This window comes from Phyllostomus hastatus, unplaced genomic scaffold (assembly GCF_019186645.2).
Source record: "Phyllostomus hastatus isolate PE091 unplaced genomic scaffold, TTU_PhHast_1.1 phas_contig_98, whole genome shotgun sequence".
In the NCBI taxonomy this organism is placed as follows: Eukaryota; Metazoa; Chordata; class Mammalia; order Chiroptera; family Phyllostomidae; genus Phyllostomus; species Phyllostomus hastatus.
This window is the reverse complement of record NW_025333999.1, coordinates 1,148,915-1,168,579: the sequence shown is the minus strand read 5'-3', so window position 1 is coordinate 1,168,579 and position 19,665 is coordinate 1,148,915. Positions and strand designations below refer to the sequence as shown.

The 19,665-nt window shown below is 49.6% G+C and overlaps 1 protein-coding gene and 1 pseudogene across 1 annotated transcript in view; both read right to left on the bottom strand.

The window, feature by feature from the left end:
- Positions 1-19,665, bottom strand: part of LDLR (low density lipoprotein receptor) — a 35,637-nt gene that overhangs the window by 8,962 nt on the left and 7,010 nt on the right. Inside the window, exons 2-13 of the mRNA XM_045853023.1 lie at positions 16,635-16,751; positions 15,370-15,492; positions 12,535-12,918; positions 10,503-10,625; positions 8,417-8,539; positions 6,705-6,824; positions 6,097-6,222; positions 3,902-4,073; positions 3,592-3,816; positions 1,776-1,894; positions 1,320-1,459; positions 87-228 (exon numbers count right to left, since the gene is read on the bottom strand). Coding sequence (XP_045708979.1) covers positions 87-228; positions 1,320-1,459; positions 1,776-1,894; positions 3,592-3,816; positions 3,902-4,073; positions 6,097-6,222; positions 6,705-6,824; positions 8,417-8,539; positions 10,503-10,625; positions 12,535-12,918; positions 15,370-15,492; positions 16,635-16,751 — 1,914 coding nt within the window. The remainder of the gene's footprint in view (positions 1-86; positions 229-1,319; positions 1,460-1,775; positions 1,895-3,591; positions 3,817-3,901; positions 4,074-6,096; positions 6,223-6,704; positions 6,825-8,416; positions 8,540-10,502; positions 10,626-12,534; positions 12,919-15,369; positions 15,493-16,634; positions 16,752-19,665) is intronic.
- On the bottom strand, positions 14,181-15,118 carry LOC123828280 (annotated as a pseudogene).

Sequence of the window (19,665 nt, the reverse complement as noted above, 5' to 3'; positions counted from 1 at the left end):
TCAGGGCAAGAATGAGGTCAGAAAATTCTAGAAAATTCCAGCGCTCCATCAGGGAACTGGGGGAGGGGCGACCACCCTATCTTTACCTCTTGGCTGTGTGAGGTTGTGGAAAAGCACAATGTCCTCTGGGGACAACAGGTTTTCTGCCATCAAATTAATGTCAGACCCCGTGAGGCGGTTGGCACTGAAAATGGCTTCATTGATGATATCCGTCCAAAACACCTTATCCTGCGTGGGCGTTGAGGAAGACGGCACAGCCCATCAACCACTGGTGTGGGGCCGACCACTGTCCTCCCAACCCCGAGGCTCTGGGGCTCTCGGGAAAGAAGCAGTTGCAGGTAGTAGCATCATGTCTTGTTTCTTAAAAAGTTTTTAATTGTGGTAAAATACTTATAACATAAACTGCAACATCTTAATAATTTGTGTCCAGTTCCATGGCATTAAGTCCACTCACACCGCTGTGCAGCCACAGCCACCATCCATCTCCAGAACTTTCTCACCTTCCCAAACTGAACCTCTGTCCCCACGGAACACGCACTCCCCAGGCCCCTCCCCCAGCCCCGGCTCCCACCCGTCTTCCTGCCTCTGTGGATCTGACTGCTCTAGGGACCTCCTGTGAGTGGAACCACAGTGTCTGTCCCTTTGCGCCTGGCTTATCTCACTCAGTGTCATGTGCTCAAGCTTCACTCATGTAGTTGCATGTAGTCAGAGTTTCCTTCCTTGTTAAGGCTGAGTGACACCCCACTGTAGGGGTAGGGCACATTTTGTTCATCCACCCATCTTTGACAGACACCAGGGTTTCTTTCACCTCTTGGTTCTTGTGAGTCCAGCTGCTGGAACGTGGGTGAACCAATATAATGACATTTCTTTAGAGCAGAATTCCCCCACTGGGGTGCTATTTGGTGCCAGATGACCCTTCATGGGAGCACCCCCCCTGCCCTTGTGTGCCGTTCAGCAGCGTGCCCGGCCTTCACCCGCTAGGTGCCGTTAGTGACCCCACCCCCACCACGAGATGTGACAATGAAGTCTCCAGGCATTTCCAAGAGTCCCCTGGATGGCAAGACAGCTTCCACTTCAAAACTGCTGCTTTAGACCTTTAACACTGCTTTGGCGAGAATAAAACAGAAATTACTGCAGGTCTGAGGCCTCTTCAGCCATAAGCAGTTTTCTGAGTCTTGGCTTGAGTGAACCAGGTGGAGGGTGTGGCCCTGCTTGCGTGCGCGCTCCTGCCTCGTCCAGGGGTGGCGCGCAGGAGACAGCGCTCGGCCGCGAGTTCCCGCGGGGCCCCACAGCGGCAGCTCTGTGCTCCCAGCCCTCACCTCAAAGACGGCCACGGAGAAGGGGTGTGCCAGCTTTCTCTTGTCCTCCAAAACCGTTTTCCGGTTTCCCCCGTTGACGTCGATGCTGGAGATGGAGTGGAGCTTGGAGTCAACCCAGTAGAGGCGGCCACTGGAAAGATCTAGAACCCACAGGTGGACAAGGAGAGGCCACACGTGGATGCTGGCCCTTGGCATGGACACTCGGCTGCAGAAAGGAGCCCCCCAAGGACCAGCAGAGATGCTCCCAGAAAAGCAGCTCTGACCGCAGCCCCCAGGTGCCTGCCTGAACCGAATGCTGGGGGGCGTGGGGGCGGGGGTTGGGACTGGGTGCTGGGCCGAGCCGCAGGCTATAAAAAGCTGGGGGAGCTGCCTGGTTATGTTTAGGGGTGGCCTGGCCACCCTCTCTCTCCTCTAGACTCTGCTCGACCCCCAGGGACCACAGTGCCTCGAACATACCCAGGGTGATGCCGTTGGGCCACTGGATGTTCTCTGTCACCAGGGAGTGAATGTCCACGCCGTTCAGACCCCCCTTCTTGATCTTGGCAGGAGTCCCCCAGTCCGTCCAGTACATGAAGCTGTGAGGACAGACATGCGGACGTCAGGGGGGGCGGTTCCCCCGCAATGCTAGAGAGCAGCCTGCACCTGGCACAGCCAGGCCAGGACTCCAAAGCAGTCCCTGGAGACCCAGATCGGTTCCTTCCGCTCCCCAACCTTACGGGACCTGGCAGGATTTTAGAACCCTCAGGAACAAAGGGAGCTCTGGCTGGTGTTCCCAGTCAGGGCATGTGCCTGGGTTGCAGGCCAGGTCCCCACACACCAATGTTTTTCTCCCTTTCTCCCTGCCTGCCCCTCTCTCTAAAAAATAAATAAAACAAACAAAAAAAAATTGAACAAAGGGAGGTTTTCTGTTTTAAAGAGAGAGAGAAACATTGATTTGTTGTTCCACTTACTGATGCATTCATTGGTTGTTTCTTGTATGTGCCCTGACTGGGCATCGAACTCACAACCTTGGTGTAGCAGGACGATGCCGTAAGCAGCTGAGCTGCTCAGCCAGGGCCAACAAAAGGAGGATTTGATTCCAATATCAGGACTGGGGCCCAGGAATCTGAGCCCTAACATGAGTTTCTAAAAAGTTTTATGATTTTTTTACAAAATTTTAAAAAAGACTTTATTTATTTTTAGAGAGAGGGGAAGGGAGGGAAAAAGAGAGGAAGAGAAACATCGATGTGTGAGAGATACACCGATTGGTTGCCTCTCGCATGCACTCAGCTGGGAAACTGGCCCACAACCCAGGCATGTGCCCTGACTGGGAATCGAACTGGTGACCTTTCTGTTCGCAGGTGGGCATTCAATCCACTGAGCCACACCAGCCAGGGCAATTTTTTTGTAATTTTTAAATTTAAATTTTAGTTTTTTGCTTTTCAAGTATATATATATATACAGGCACAGCTCAGAGATAGTGAAGGTTTGGTTCCAGACCACCACAATAAAGCAGGGCCACTTGTGAGTGGTAGGAGACAAAAGGGGGATCAAACTCAATTTTCAGGTGCTGAAGGGTAACTAAAGAAGTGGGGACCCAACTGGGGGGCACGGGTGGGCTCGGCCCGCCCCACCACAGGGGCTGCCCCGTCTGAGTCACGCCCACAGCCACGCACTCCCTTTTCCTCTGGTCACAGCTGCCCGCCCCGGGGAGGTCACCGCCCCTCCGCATTTGTGAAGTTCCACCTGTGACACGCTGTGGTGGCAGATGTGGTGTGATAGGCGTGCACTGGGCCAGGATTTCCCTGGGGGCCTGTCCCCGGGGGCCCCGGAGGTGCTGAGTCAGCCACAGGCCCCGGGCAGACACCTCCTGGGCCTGCGCACGGTGGCGGGGACCCTCGCTCCCAGTCGCGGCCTCGAGGAGCCTGTCGGTCGGTTAACTGGGGACACGTGCATTTTTACTTTTCTCCAGTCCTATCCTGGCACAAAAGACTAAATCTGAATTTTATTTTCTAATTTCTAATAAATATCAATTTCTAATACCAATTTAAATCAGTGTGTTGATTTCTGGTTTTGGACTCTATTCTACGGGGCAGGAGTTTCCAGGGTCTGCTTCTGTCCCAGGGGACACAGCAGGCGTCAGGGGACGGACCCTCGTGGCCCCAAAGGCCGTGTGGGGAAGGACCCCGTGCCGGCCTCGCCTACTTTAGGCACAAGCCTTCCCCCTCCCCCGCCCACGAGTCCTCACTGGTTCTTCATTTTCTCCGCACGTCTCAGCTGGGGGGATACCCACCCGTGCACAGGATCCACCACAATGGCCCTCGGCTTAGAGCCTTCCTCCTTGAAGAGGGTCTTCCTCTTCACTCCTTTGGTGTCGGCCACCGAGACAGTGCCCAGGATGGAGTCTGTCCAGTATATGTTGCTGTGGATCCAGTCCACCGCCAGCCCATCGGGAGCCTGGAGGTCCTCGCCGATGATGGTGTTGTGGGAGGAGGTGGGCGCTCTGTCAATCTGGGTGCTGAGGGCAGAGCAGGGCAGGAGGGAGTCGACACCAGGGGCGGTTATTTCACACAGGGCTGGGCTGGGCTGGGGCTGAGGCTCACCTGAAGATCTTCTTCAGGGACAAGTCCGACCAGTAGACTCTGTTGCTGGCCACTTCCATGTCCAGGGCAACCACGTTCTTCAGGTTCGGGATGAGGCTGGTGTACTCACTGCGGTCCAGCGTCATCTTCCTCACCTCGTGGCGGTTGGTGAAAAAGAGGTAGGCGATGCTGCCTGTGGACCAACACAGGGCACTCAGGGGAACGGAAGGGACCTCTGACCCGTCTGTTGCCCTGCAGGGTCTGGCTGAGCCGGAGGAGACACCCAGGATGTGGGGAGGAAAGGGCCTCCCTGTGTGTTAGCCACGTGGTTCTGATGCTCTGACTCTGGGGCCTCGCAGATCTCGGAGGGTCGGCCCCTCCCAGGCCTGCCAGTCCCTGGGCACCCGCTGGCCTCAAATGCAAACATAGCAGCCCACACCCACCGCCTTCTGCACCTCCTCACACTGCAGGCCACTACAGCCTTGCCCTGGCCACCTGAGATCAGGAACCCAACAGCAGGGACAGTCCCTGCACCCCAGAGCCCACTGAAATTACACAACTAGTGAATCCTGAGCCTGTTTACCCTGCCTCACCTGTGTCTTCCCATGAAAACCACAACAAAGTCTCTCCCCCACACTCCCCCACACTCCCCTGCTTCCTGGCCGATCTTGGTGCTCCCCTGTGGAGCCCCGTGTGGTGTAATGTGCCCCCTCCTTTGGGGTCTGTGAGTACTAAACTGTCCTTTCAGTGGCAGCCACCTCTGGTCTGCCGGCCTCACCATAGGTGCATAGGTGCAGTTCCAAAACACCTGAGGCCCAGCATTTTACATTTTAGAACAGAAGGATGAAGAAGCGATAGTGGCCTGGCTGGCGTAGCTCAGTGGATTGAGCGCAGGCTGCAAACCAAAGCATCGCAGGTTCGATTCCCAGTCAGGGCACATGCCTGGGTTGCCAGGCCACAGCCCCCAGCAACCGCACATAGATGTTTCTCTCTCTCTTTCTCCCTCCCTTCCTTCTCTAAAAATAAATAAATAAAAATTAAAAAAAAAAAAAAGAAACGATAACGGTTAATGTGCACAGAGCAATTCCTTAGAGCAGGAAGTCTCTTCAGTGCTTTTCCTACTGAGTTTCCCCTCACTGATCCTCACACTCCTGTAAGGCAGGTGCTATGGTCAACCCTTCTTACAGATAAAGGGATTGCAGCTCAGAGAAAGTGACATGCCCAAGGTCACACAGCTAGCGAGTGACAGAGCCGGGATTTGAACCTGGGTCTCTCTGACTCTGAAGGCTGTGCTGTAACCACGACACCGATATGTACAAACTGACTTCTACAACTGACCTCACTCAGGATATACCTCCCTGACACGTAGGGATGGCATCTGTGCAGATGCTGACCCCTACAGGTTGGAAAGAAACTATAATCTCAAATCCTGGAGGGTTTCAGGAATTCAGCCCCCAATTTGCTCCAGAACCAGGACACGCATGGGGGTGTGGCAGGGGGAGGACAGGAGGGAGGATATCTAAAGGGATGACAGCAGGGAAGGTGGAATTAAAGCCGAAGAGACTCTTGGAGAAACAGAAGAGGCTCTAAAATATTCCTACAAAATTGACCCTCGCTGGATTCCCACTGCAAGAGCAGAACATGACGCAAAACCAGAATGCCTGGGCCAGGTGACAGAGCTGCCAGGACAAGGCCGCCTGCAAACACACGGGGTCCCTTGAATTAGGTGATTTGAAGAGCTAGTGTGCGTCTGCAGGTCTAACCTAAACCTCAGATAGAAAGAAAACCTCAACTATTTTGTTTCATTATGAGCCATTATATTCTTGTTCCATTATATTTTGTTCTCTTTGAAATGCATTTGCTTTGTGGACGGGAAGGGGCGGTGCAAGTCCCTTTAGCTAACAAGAGCTGGAGGAGGTGCAGGCTGTTTGGGGCCGTGGTTTCCACCTCGTGCTCCCAGAAGTCCCTGGCAGGGCCTGCAGGCTGCAAACCACCCCCCGTGGGGTTCACCTGTGTCAGCTGAGCAGCCGGACACACAAGAGCAGCCTTCTAGCAGCCCCGATTCCTGCCATAGCTCCTGTACCTGCCACAGGTCTCGGGAGCACTGTCCCCAAGTCGTGTTAGTCTGCAAAGTTCAAATGATGAAATTCCCCACTGGGTTGCTTTCGGAGCGGAGCAGCCGGGCCAGTCCCCTCGCGCCGCCTCCTCGCACTCACCCACAGCCTTGCAGGACTTGGAGAGCGGGTCCAGCTGGAAGCCCTCCTCACACTCGCACTTGTAGCTGCCCTCGAGGTTCACGCAGAGCTGGCTGCAGGCGTCGGGGTCCTGACACTCGTCAATGTCTACGAGTCGAGACAGAGAAAGGGGTTTGGCGCATCTTCCCCACAGGTAGGTTGACAGGCTCCACCCGAAGCTGTGCCTCACGATGGCAAACGGGGGGCAGCCAGCTCCTCTGGGGAAGATCTCGGGCTGGTGTCTCAGTGACTATGAGGTTCACACGTGAAATCGGGGAAACAGCGAGAACCCGTCTCCAACAGTGGCCCCGACTCACTGCTTACCCTTGGGGTAAGGCCAACAGGACAAAATCATGTCAGCTGAGATTTATTTTTTAATTATTAATCCCAAAGGTTAAGAACCAAGTGCTCCTTGTGGGCTAAGCTTGTGCAAGACAACCCATGCCCATGGCATCTGGCTAGATCCTCCTACAGCCTTGTGAGTGGGGACGTCCCATGCAGCAATGGGGAAACCAAGGCGCAGAGGGCTCGGCCGCCTTGTCAGCGGGCAGGGCTGAGGAGGCCCGGAGCCCACCCTGCTTGGGACTCACCTTCGCATCTCAGCTGGTCCGCCAGCCGGAAGCCCCTAGGACACAAGCACTCGTAGCCAATCTTGAGGTCGTGGCAGACGTGGGAGCAGCCACCCTTGTTGTCCAAGCACTCGTTGGTCCCTGGGCCGAGTGGGGACACAGGCCCGTCATGCTAAGGCCTCCAGTCACCCCTCCCCAGCCACCATCTCTATTTCACTACCTTTATCACCATCACCACAATGAGTGGAAGCCTGTGAAGTACCATGACCCCTAGGGGGACTTGTCTGTGCTGTAGGTGAACCTAGGAGATGTTACGCTGAGTGAAGTGGGCCAGACACCAGAAGGCAAACACTGTGTGATGACCCCACCTCTGTGAGGTCCCTGGAGAAGTCAGAGTCATCGGGACAAAGAATAGAAGGGTGGCTGCCAGGGGTTGGGGACAGGGGAATTAGTGTTTAATGGGAACAGGCGGTGATGGCTGCACAACAGTGTGACTGTACTTAAGATTACTGGACTGCAGCCGTGGCTGGTGTGGCTCAGTGGATTGAGCACTGGCCTGCAAACTAGGGGGTCACCGGTTCAATTCCCAGGTGGGGTACATGCCAGGGTTGCGAGCCAGGCCCCCAGCTGGGGGTATGTGAGAGACAACTGGTCAACATTTCTCTTACATGTCGATGTTTCTCTTCCTCTCTTTCTCTCTCCCTTTCCCTCTCTCTAAAAATAAATATATAAAATCTTTTTTAAAAGATTACTGAACCGTACATTTAAAAATGTTTAAGATGATAAATCTTGTTATTTTCTTCAGCCACAATTTAAAATATTTTTACATTAAAACAACTGGCCCTGGCTGGTGTGGCTCAGTGGGTTGAGCACCAGCCTGCCTACTGAGGGGCTGCCAGTTCGATTCCCAGTCAGGGCACACTCCTTGGTTGCAGGGCAGGTCCCCAGTGGGGGTAGGCAAAAGGAAACCGATCAATGTTTCCCTCCCTCTATCTCTCCCTCCTTTCTTCTCTTACCAAAAAATAAATAAAATCTAAAAGAAAAAAATATATAAACTGAAAACTACATACCACAGTTACCCACACATATTAACTCATTTAATCTTCCCAACAACCCTAAAGGCAGCTGGGAAACTGTGGGATGGCCAAGGTAAATGACTTGCCCAAGATCACACCGCTGGACTGGAATCTGGGGCATCTGGCTCCAGAGTCCGAGCTCTAGTTCTCTACAGCAAGCATGGGCCAGAGCCAGCCTGCTGCCTGTCCTTAAACAGCCGAACAGCTAAGAATGGCTTTTAACTTTAAATACTTCAGTTAACTTTTAACTTCAAACTTCAGTGTTCGTAAAGGACAGCTCTTGGCACACGGCCGCACCGCAAGTGCGCGTGCACGGCATTCACACGGCTGCTTTCCTGCTGAAAGGCTGCCACGGCGACTGTCTGCCCAGGAAAGCCCAGATATTCACACAGCCACGAGTCACAGAGCACTGCTGAAGCTCTGCAGGCATCGCCTCTGTCACTCCCCAGCAGCCCAAGGCTGTGTGAGCAGCCACAGTCCCTTCCTACAGATGCAAAAACAGACTTGGAAGCAGAGCCGCCACGTCTGTCTCGCCCCAGAGCCAGAGCCCTTGGGAGCATGGGTGGGGCGGAGCCATGCACCCCCACTGCACCCATGTCTGGGGCCCACTTCCAGCTCTCCATGATCTCCAAGAGCCACCTGCACCCCTGGGCTCACCACACTCCTTGAGGGGCTCATCCGACCAGTCCTGGCAGTCCCGGACTGAGTTGCACACTTTGTCCAGGGTGATGCACTCACCACTGTGGCACTTGAACTTGTCAGGGCCTTCGCACACGGTCGCTACGAGAGCCAAAGAAGAGGGTCAGGGGCCTCTGAGCTGAGGGATCCTGTTTGGTGCTCTTTAATACTATAGTAACTTACACAAGGTTATATAATCTTGTATTCACCAATAAAACATAATAACTATTGAACGCCTGTGAACCAGTTTAAGAATTAGAATGTCACCAAGAGCAGGGGAGGGAAAACTATGAACCACCACCAAACCTACCCATTGCCTGTTTAGTTACACATTCAAATATTTAAATATTAAAACTTTTATTGGCCTGCAGCCCAGCCCATTCATTTACATACTGTCTGTGGCTATTTTCTTGAAACACTAGCAGAGGTGAGTAGATGCAGCAGAGACTATGGCCCCTAAAGCCAAAAATATTTACTCTCCAGCCTTTTATGGTAAAGGTCTGCAGACCCGCGCCCTAGATTATCCCGAAGCCCTCATCCGTCCCAGGTCCCGTCCGGCCGCTCTCCGCTGTGCCCCCAGAGGCTGATGCTGAACTTCGGGGTTAACCTTCCCTTATTTTTTTCATTAATAGTTCAAACATGTATGAAGGAATAATATATTATTGAATTTTGCTTGTTTTAGAGTCTTGGAAAATAAATGTATTCAGTAATCTCCAGCAACTTGCTTCTCGCTCTCAGTCCTGGAGTTACGAGGACTGCTGAGCTCCGGCGGAGGCCTGCAGCCTCGCTTTCTGAGCTGCGGGGCTGACATCCCCTGTGTGACTGCGTCACCACTTCAACAGTTGTTTTCCTACAGCCATGTTCATAGCACCATTATTCACAACAGCCAAGGATGGAAGCAACCCAAGTGTCCATCAGCTGATAAGTGGATAAACACAGTGTGGCCCATCCACACAGTGGAATATCACTCAGCCTTAGAAAGGAAGGAAATTCTGACACCTACTACAACATGGATGAATCTGGAGGGCATCAATAAGCCAGTCACGAGAGGACAAATACTATATGATTTCACTCATACCCTAGAAGAGTCAAGTGCATAGGGAGGGGTGTCAGCTACTTGGGGAGGGAGAGTTCACGCTTAATCGGGGCAGAGTTTCAGTTTGGGAAGATAACAAAGTTCTGGAGACGGGTGGTGGAGGTGGCTGCACAACAATGTGGATGTGCTGAATGCCACCAAACTATATACTTAAAAATGATTAAGCCCCGGCTGGTGTGACTCAGTGGACTGAGTGCTGGTCTGCAAACCAAAGGGTCACTGGTTCAATTCCCAGTCAGGGCACGTGCCTGGGTTGTGAGCCAGGTCCCCAGCTGGGGGTGTGTGAGAGGCAACCTGATGATGTTTCTCTCACACATCATCCCTCTCTCTCTCTCTTCCCTTCTCTCTAAAGATAAATAAATAAAATCTTTTAAAAAATGGTTAAGATGGTAAATTTTATGTTGTACATATTTTACCACAATTAAAAAAAGACAGTGCATTACCAGAATTTAACTTTTTGTTCACTAAATTGTTTCAGTCTCTAAATACCTTAATAAAACTTTAAAAAGCATTATGCTTATGTTGTGTGTGTTATACCACATGAAAACATTTTAAATTAATTGTCTGGTAGATGAACACCCAGGCTGCTTCCAGTGGTTTGCTGTTAGCACGGTGCTGCCCGCACATCCTGGAGCCTGGGTGTGAGTCTCTCCTAGGTCATCCCCAGAGGTGCAACTGCTGTGTCATAAATTCAGGAGCATCTTTACAGAGAATTGTCTTGTCCATGTAACTCTGAGCTCAAAGATAAGGGCTTTGCACACTTCTACCTCATGAAATCTTATAGTCCTCAGGTAGGTGCTTTCATTATACACTTTTTTTTTTTTCAGATCAGAGGGGTCAAGTAACTTTCCCAAGGACACACAGCTGGTATGGGGTTGACCTGGGAGCATCTGCCCTTGTCTGGGATCCACCCTGCTTGTACTCCCGTCCCCTCCTGGCAACCGAGGGCTCTCCGGGCACTGAGCTCACCATTGATGCAGCCCAGCTCATCACTCCTGTCCCTGCAGTCATACTTCCTGTCACACTGCTGGCTGCCGTGGATGCAGGTCCCGTCCGAGCACTGGAACTCGTCAGGCCGGCATGTGGCCACAGCTGGGAAAGACAGCACGTGTTGGTTTTTCTCAGGAGAGACGAAGACAAAAGAACCCTCACATTTGAAGAAACAATCTTCCAACAGCCTAACAGAAGTCAGCTGTCCTGGGCCTTGGGGACAGCACGTAGATGAATGAGGTTTAGATGTGAAAAAACACACCCAGCCTCTTATACCAGAAGAAGACAGTGGATCATCCATTTTATCTGCTTCTTCGCACAGGAAAAAGAGGAAAGAGGTGGCCTCCCTCCCCACCATGGGGGAAAACTCCCCAGGTATGTCTCTCTGTCTTGGTACTCTCACATGTAACCAACGTAGATTTTAGATTTTCTTTCTCTTATGGCAGTAGGTACTTTCTTCCTTAATGAAGAAGCATCATGGAATATTATTACTAAAGTAACAAAGGAAAATTTGGAAAATTGGAAAGTGGAGGAAAGCACCCTGAAGTCCAAGTGTTCCACCACAACTATTAGGGTATGTCCTAGACTTCTCTCCAGGTTTGCCTCCTGTGCATTTTTAGATCGAAAAATTTGTTCAACAACTACAGACCCAAGGAGCGCTTCTCAGCAAAAAAAGCAATGATACGGTCCCAGTCAGACAGAGGCAGGCCGAGTGAACCATGACAACTCCGATCAGTACCGCTGAGCAGACCACGAACGCCAAGAATGTGATGACAGGAGGCCAGGTGACAAAGACATTACAGTGAGAGTTCAGGATGCACGTGGTGACTGGAACAGGGTGCTACTGGCCATGGTCCAGAACTTTACCTCACACAGGATTTGCTTTATGCTCAGCCACCAAGCTGTATGTTTAAATTTTATGCACCTTCCTGTGAGCTCTATTTCACAATAAAAATGCATATAACTTAAAAATTCAGCCCTGGCTGGTGTAGCTCGGTGGATCGAGCATGGGCTATGAACCAAAGGGTCGCTGGTTCGATTCCTAGTCAGGACACATGCCTGGGTTGCAAGCCACTTAGGGACATATAAGAGGCAACTATACATTGATGTTTTTGTCTCTCTCTTTCTCCCTCTCTTCCCTCTCTCTAAAAATAAATAAATAAAATCTTAAAAAAAAATAGCAACCAGCCCTGACCAGTGTGGCTCAGTTGGTTGGGCATCATTCCTCAAAGCAAAGGATCTTGAGTTGGATTCCTGGTCAGGGCAAAGGCCTGGGCTGCGGATTCCGTACCCATCTGAGAAGCAACTGATAGACGTTTTTCTCCCTCTCTTTCTCCCTCCCTTCCCCTCTCTCTAAAAATAAATAAATACACTCTTTTAAAATAGAAGAAGATACCTTCTGGATTCACAATGGCTCTATACTACTAACTAACCTCGAGATACAGGCTTGTGGGCTCAGGAGCAGGACACAGACAGGGCCAGAGCCTCCATCTGCACTGTCTCCACCGCAGGAGCTACTAACCATGTGCAGCCATTTAACTTTCAATAAATTAAAATGAAATAATAATACAAAATTTTAGAAAAGAAAAAAACACCAATGAAAACAATAATCAAACGAAATAAAGCCCGTTTTTCAATTGCACTATCTGCGCTGGCCAGTGGCTACTTCACTGGGCGGCACAGACCACAGAAAGTTCTATGGGGTGGCAATGGACTCTAACCTCAGCCTACCAAGGCCAACGCTGTTGCCCCACTCGACAGGGGAGGACACCACAGAACCCCGAGGTTGAGTCCTTGACCAAGGGTCACACAGCTCCATGTCACCAGCCAGGCCTGGAGCCCAGGATTCTTCCTGAACCAAAATCTTTCAGGAGCTGTGGCTTACTTCCCTCTCAAAAATGAAATGAACTAAATGAGCAAGTGATTTGAGATCGTTAAACCACCTAAAGGCACCACCAGCCGCACACTCGGGGAGCACACGGCCAGGCCAGGGCAGCGCCCCTGCCCTCACCGCAGTTCTCCTCATCAGACTTGTCCTTGCAGTCCGCGCTGCCATCGCAGTGCCAGCTGAAGTGGATGCATTCCCCGCTGCGGCAGTGGAACTGGAGGTCCGTGCACGGGTGCTGCCTGTGATGGGCGGTTGTGTTGCGGCCCCCGCAGCTCTGCGGCCACTCGTCTGAGCCGTCAGAGCAGTCGCTGTCGCCATCGCAGGCCCACAGCTTCGGGATGCAGGTGGAGCTGTTGCACTGGAAGTGGGCGGGGCTGCAGGTGGGCGCCGGGCAGTGTGCCTCGTCGGAGCCGTCCAAGCAGTCTCGGTCTGAGTCGCAGACGAACTCTATGTCAATGCACTTCCCGTCGTCGCAGCGGAACTCCAGCATGGAACAGGTCTTGGAGGCTGCGGGGGACCGATGGGAAACCAGGTCACTGGGATCCCCTGCCTCGCAACACCAGCCCATTCCGCAGACGCGGGATACTGAGAGAGGAGTGGCCAGAACCCAGTTAGGTGGACCCTGGAGAGGTGGGGGGTGTCCGGGAACCTCGGAACCCTCAGCGCCTCAGGGCGGTGTTATGAGGACTGCTGAGTAAGCTCAGGTTGGGCCGGCACTAACGAAGCACTCATTAAGGGTTTGTTGTTGTTATTATTTTTAAAAGAGGACCCCCCCAAAAAAGTGATGATTATGTGAATTGATAGAGGTGTTAAGTAACCTACTGGTGATCCTTCCACAATATAATCATCTCTCAGTATCCTGGGGTGGGAGGGTTGGTTCCAGATACCCAAATCCAAGAATGCTTAATCGAGTCCCTTTTTTTGTTTGTATTTGTGTAAAACCTACATTTGCACATAACCTGCATTTATATATAGGCCATAGGAGGTTATGCCTACATATCACTTCATTTGGGTAAATTCAGGCTAGTACTCAGCACGCAGCAAATTCAAGTTTTGCTTTTTGGAATATTCTGGAATTTTCTTCCCCCAATATTTTCAATCTGCAGTTGGTTGAATACATGGAGGTGAAACCTGCTATTTCAGAAGGCTGAATGTGTATCAACTCATTACATACTCTTTAAACTTTCACAATGTTTTTGTTGTTTGTTGTAATCGGTGGATATTTTTACTGAACCCTGCACCATAGAGGAGAAGCCGGGGGAAGTGGTTGTGGGCCCCGTCTGGGGGTGTTATGTTGAGTGAGACAGGCTGACCTGGCAGCGAAAGCTTCCACAGCAGAGACTCACGGAGGTGCACAGGAATTGGGTTCCGTTTTGCTCGACACTGCCTCCCAGGAAGCCCTCAGGTCCCCAGTTGGTCCAGAACAGGTTTGTTCCTGCCACCCTCTCAGATAGAATTCTCGGTGTCTGGGCCAATCCACTCTGAAATGTGGCCCCACTGTGGCCTTGGGACAGGTCATCCACCACCACTAAATCCAACAGCCCACTTGGTATAAGGTGTGACCTCTGCTTCAGCTCACATGCGGGTCTTTTCCTGCCATACTTTATTAGGAAGATGAACTAGAATCTATATGCAAGTCACACTGGTGTCGGGGATGAGGGGCTCTCCAGCAAGGCCCACGTCTGGGAGAAGCTGCTCTCCTTCACTCCATGCCCAAAGGAGGGCCCGGTGCAAGGTAGGAACTAGCCAAGCAAGAGTGCTGTTTCAGACTATTCGTTTCCTTCTTGCTTGTCTTTGATGGCCACTTGGAATCACTCTTCCAGCAGGAAGAGCTTGCTGACAGGGTCTGTGATGGCCCTGGTGCAGGCCTCCGGGGGTGTAGTCTGGTGTGGTCTGCACACAGATGATTTTGTGCTCCTAGACGTAGGGGACTTCGTGGCCAGCAAAGAGCACCTGCGGGTCCTTCAGCAGCCGTGATTTAATAATATTTCCTAGTGCATGATCATCTCTGCTGACAGTGAACAAACAGGCATTGGGTACCTTGGTGTCCTTGTTCATAGTGATCTTCTCGCTCTGAAACAGCGAGAATGACTTGAAGGCAGGTGGGGGGGGGCGTTTATCATCCTGGGGCCACAGCCACCCCCAAACCTTCCACTTACACAGTGTTGCATGTCAATTATATCTCAGTGAGACTGGAAGGTGTTCTTTTTGGACACCTTTCCATTTTATTTTAAAATGTTCTCCCGGAAGGTCTTTCATCAGATGACCACTGATGGAGGTTAGGTGTGTATTTCTAAAGTAAGTGTAAGTAAACATGTTTCGTTATTTTTTTTTAAATCTCCTAAGGGTTTTTATATTTTGTGACCTTGAAGATTTAATTTCATCTTAGTTATTTAATTTTTTCTGTTATTTTGTTTTTGATAGCCTTACTCCCTTTAAAAATAAAAAACTACACCATTGGGGAAAAAACAATAATAATAATAATACATAAAATCGAAGAGCCAACACAGACACACGGGTCCAAAGGGAACACCCCTCCCGGACTCTCGGCCTTGTTTCTTTGTAGAAGCCTCAGCTTGGTGAAGCTTCCCTCCCCTTAGCAGTTAGTCGGGTGAGCAAGTCTCTGTGGGTGAGTCCCTACTGTGTGCTTAGCCCCCTGGGGTGGCTGTAGGTGGTCACAGGGCTCACTGACAGGAGGGTGCACCATGTGGCGGACACTTGGGAAGAAAACCTTTGCTGAGTGTGCTGGTAGCCCTAAGAGGGGGGGCATCACTACCTGCTGCACCACCTTCTAGTCAAGGCAGGCTTCAGTGGGGGGGACGGGGCTTGGACAAACCCCCAGGAAATGAAGGAGTGGATCCACAGTTGGGGCCCGGCTGCTGGAGAACAAATCTGCACGCAGCCCAGGGTCCAGGTGGGCCGCATGCATGGCTGCCCTGGTACGTGGGCCACACTCACGGCAGTCTTGCTCGTCAGAGCCGTTCTCGCAGTCCATCTGGCCGTCACATCTCCAGAGCTGAGGAATGCAGCGGTTGACAAGAGCCCCGCAGCTGAAGTCCTCTGGCCTGCAGGTGGCAGACACTGTGGGGGAGACAGCGCTGAATTTTAACTCAAAGGGAAGGCCGGTCTGCCTCATCAGTCCTAGCTGTGCAAGGAAGAATCCAAGGTTTTCAGAAATCCTACCCTTCTGGGTCAAAATTTAATGGAGCTTACTAAAAATTAGATGCTACGTTTTGGAATGAGCTGGAGGTGGTAGTTACACAACATTGTGAATATATTAATGCTACAGAGCTGGTCGCTTCTTTAAAATAGTATTTTTTAGCCTTCAGGAACTTTTTTTTTAAGATTTTATTTATTTATTTTTAGAGAGAAGGGAAGGGAGGAAGAAAGGGAGAAGAACATCAACATGAGAGAGATACACCTATCAGTTGTCTCTCATATGCCCACAACTGGAGACCTGGCCTGCAGCCCAGGCATGTGCCCTGACTGGGAATCCAACCAGCAACCTTTCAGTTTGCAGGCCGGCACTCAGTCCACTGGGCCACATGAACCAGGGCTGAACTGGTCACTTTAAAATGGTTCATTTTGTGTTCTGTGAATTTTACCCCAATTAAACAAAACAAAAAACATCCCTGGCTGGTGTGGCTCAGTGGAATGAGCACTGGCCTGTGAACCAAAATGTTGCTAGTTCGATTCCCAGTCAGGGCACGTGCCTAGGCTGCAGGACAGGTCCCTGGTTGGAGGCCTGAGGGAGGCAGCCAACTAATGTTTCACTCTTGCATCGATGTTTCTCTTCCTCCCTTCCCCTCTCTCTGAAAATAAATCAATAAAATCTTTTAAAAAACAGCCAAACAAACAAACAAAACAAACAAACAAAAAAACCCAGCTGTTGTCCTGACTGGTGTGGCTCAGTTGGTTGGGCCTCATCCCGAAAACCGAAAGGTCGCTGTAGGTCAGGGGGCATACCTGGGTTGTGGCCACATCTGTGGTTGGGGGCATAGGAGAGGCAACTGATTGATGTTTCTCCCCCTCTCTTTCCCCCTCCCTTCCCCTCTGGTTCTAAAAAAAAAGAAAGCTGTTCAAGGGAAGTTTTAGTAATACCTTCACTCCCCATCTCCCAACTCATTGTTAAATATATCAGTCTGATGGCCAAAATCCACCTCATTTGTCACCTACTACCATCAAAAAGGGTTGCATGTGTGTCACACCCAAAGGGCACTCACTGCATGTCTCCGGGGACTCGTCAGAGCCATCGGGGCACTCAGGACTCCCGTCACAAACCCACTTGTAGGAGATGCATTTCCCATTGTGGCACAGGAACTCATTTCTCTCACATTTGTCTTTCAATAAAAGAGAAGGAAAGGGGAAGAAAGTTTCAATGCCAGGGTCAGAACCTGACCACACAACCTATAACCCTATTGTAACACTGAGGTGCCCAGAAAGTGAAACATGCACAGCAATGTAAATTTCATGAACCAAAAGTATAGCGGAGAGGGCAAAAACACATCCAAAAGTAAGACTTGTCAACAATGTATAAGACTTTGACAGAATGGTTGCTGAGTCCAAAGTATGAATCCATTAGGATCTGGGAACAAAATAATAGAAGTTTCATGCACATCAATGAAGAAAATTACTTAGCATGTTATAAACCCGCAGTGGAAACAGTACTGAGGAACATTGACACTGCAAAACCATTAGAACTGGAGGAGCTTTCTCCAGTAGGGAGAATGGAAATAGAAAAATTATGATAAATTGTTAATGTGGAGGTCAGAGAGCAGAACCCCAGCAGCAAAGATAATCAGACACCTGAATGTCAAGTCAAAGGAAATGGAACAGAAACAGTAGGCTTAAATGTAATGAGAAAACTTTTCCTAGAAAAAAAAAACTGTGTTTTAGATAAAAATGAAGACAAAGCAGCACGTTCTCACTCCCAGTAGCATGCCTGTGTCTTTCCCTCCCTCCTTTTCTTCCCCCACAGGCACACATCTCCTAACTCTAAGAGACCTCGTGAGACTTGCGACCAGAGGAGCAGTGGGTAGGGGCAGCTCGTCCCAGGCCAACCCCGTGAACCCGTCCCCAAGGACCCTTTTCTCTGACTTCCCAGTGAGCCGAAGCAGCCCAGCCTAGGCTTCTTCCTGTTACTTCTTCTATGCTAAGTCCTTCCTTGTGTCAGTCTCCCCAGCTTTTAATGAACATACTCTCAAAATTTAAAAAGAAGAAGACGGCAATGACAAAGTTAGTGTTTGGAGTTTTGGGGAAATATCCTTAAATACATGATTTTATTTATTTTAATCATTGTTCAAGTACAGTTTTCTCCCTTTTACTCCCATTCCAGCCCACCCACCCAACTCTCCCCACTTCCCTCCCATTACCACCCTCCCCCTAGTTTTTGTCCCTGTGTCCTTTAAATTTGTTCCTGTAAACCCGTCCCATTCTCCCCTGAAATTCCCTCTTCTCTCCCCTCTGGTCACTGTCAGCCTGTCCTCTATTTCAGTGTCTTAGACTATATTTTGCTTGTTTCTTTGTTTTGTTGTTTAGGTTCCTGTTAAAGGTGAGATCATATGGTATTTGTCTTTCACTGCCTGGCTTGTTTCGCTTAGCATAATGCTTTCCAGCTCCATCCAAGCTGTTGCAAAGGGTAGGAGCTCCTTCTTTCTTTCTGCTGCATAGAATTCCATTGTGTAAATGTATAAATACCTGATTTTATTGATTTTTTAAAAAATCCTCACCCAAGGACATTATTTTTCTTGCTTTTAGAGAGAGATGAAGGGGGAGAGAGAAACATCATGTGAGAAGAACATGGGTCATTTGCCCTTCGTTGGTGCCCGGACTGAGGATGGGACCTGAAACCCTTTGGTTACAGGATGGTGTTCTAACCAACTGAGCCACAGTGGCCAGGGCTGAATACATGATTTCTGCACCTTGGAAAAGAGATCAAAATTATATTGACAGAATTTCATTTTGAATAGTACACTTTAATTTAAAATGTTTTGAACCCTGACCCGTGGGGCTCATTTGACTAGGCGTCATCCTACAAAGCAAAGGTCACCTGTTCAATGCTGGTCAGGGCACATGCCTGGGTTTCAGGTTCAGCACCCCATGGGGTGCATACGGGAGGCAACCAACTGATGTTTCTCTCTCTCATTGATGTTTCTCACCCTGTCTTTCTCCCTCTCTTCCCCTCTCTCTAAAAATAAATAAATAAAATCTTAAAGAAAAATAAATTAAATATATTGATGTGTGTAACCTGGAATGAAAGCCAACTTTTATTAGTTGGTGACTCTGATAATAATAACCTTTGAAGTTCAAAGTATAAACTTTGATTTCCTATATAAACTAAACAATGAGGCTAATAATTCTGATCTGGCTTATCTCAGCATGCTTTATACTTAATAAATAAGGAAATAAGATAAAACCAATAAAAGCAGCTAACAGAATTTTCCTCATGAATCAGATGTTCTGTAGGCAAATAGTATGTAAAGTATAAGTTTTTATTTATGGATGTATCACTTGTATGTTTTGTTATCCTTGTAAGAAGATTAAGAAGGCTTTTCCTTTTATCAATTGATTTTTAATTTTTTTTAAAGATTTTATTTATTTATTTTTAGAGAGGGAAGGGAGGGAGAAAGAGAGAGATAGAGAAACATCAATGTGAAGTTGCTAGGGGTCATGGCCTGCAACCCAGGCACGTACCCTGACTGGGAATCAAGCCTGCGACACTTTGGTTCGCAGCCCGCACTCAATCCACTGAGCTATGCCAGCCAAGGCTGATTTTAAAATTTTTAAAATTATTTGTTGATTTTTAGAGAGAGAGAGAAACATTGACTTGTTGTTCCACTTATTTATGCGTCTATTGGTTGATTCTTGTCTGTGCCCTGGCTGGGGATCAAACCCCCAGTCTTGGTGTATCAGGACAACACTCACACCAACTGGATATTTTCTTTAAATGCCCACCAGTTTGAAAACCACCTTCCTGGAGAAGGGGACAATGTTTGCTATAGTTGACTACTGTCCTCTGGCTAACTTTGGGAAACTGTTCCACTACCCAGAGTGTATTACCTTTATACACTAGGCAGGCAGGCTGTTACTACAGCTATAAGGTGCCAAGAAAAGGTAAGATGGGTTATAATTTTCTATGACCTGACTGCAGCTGTCAAGGAATGTTCTGCCTTTTTGGGACTTTTGGAGGACCTTGCAAAATGACCACCTCACTGTCCTGGAGTCTGTGGAGCACAATTAAACACTTGGGTTGTT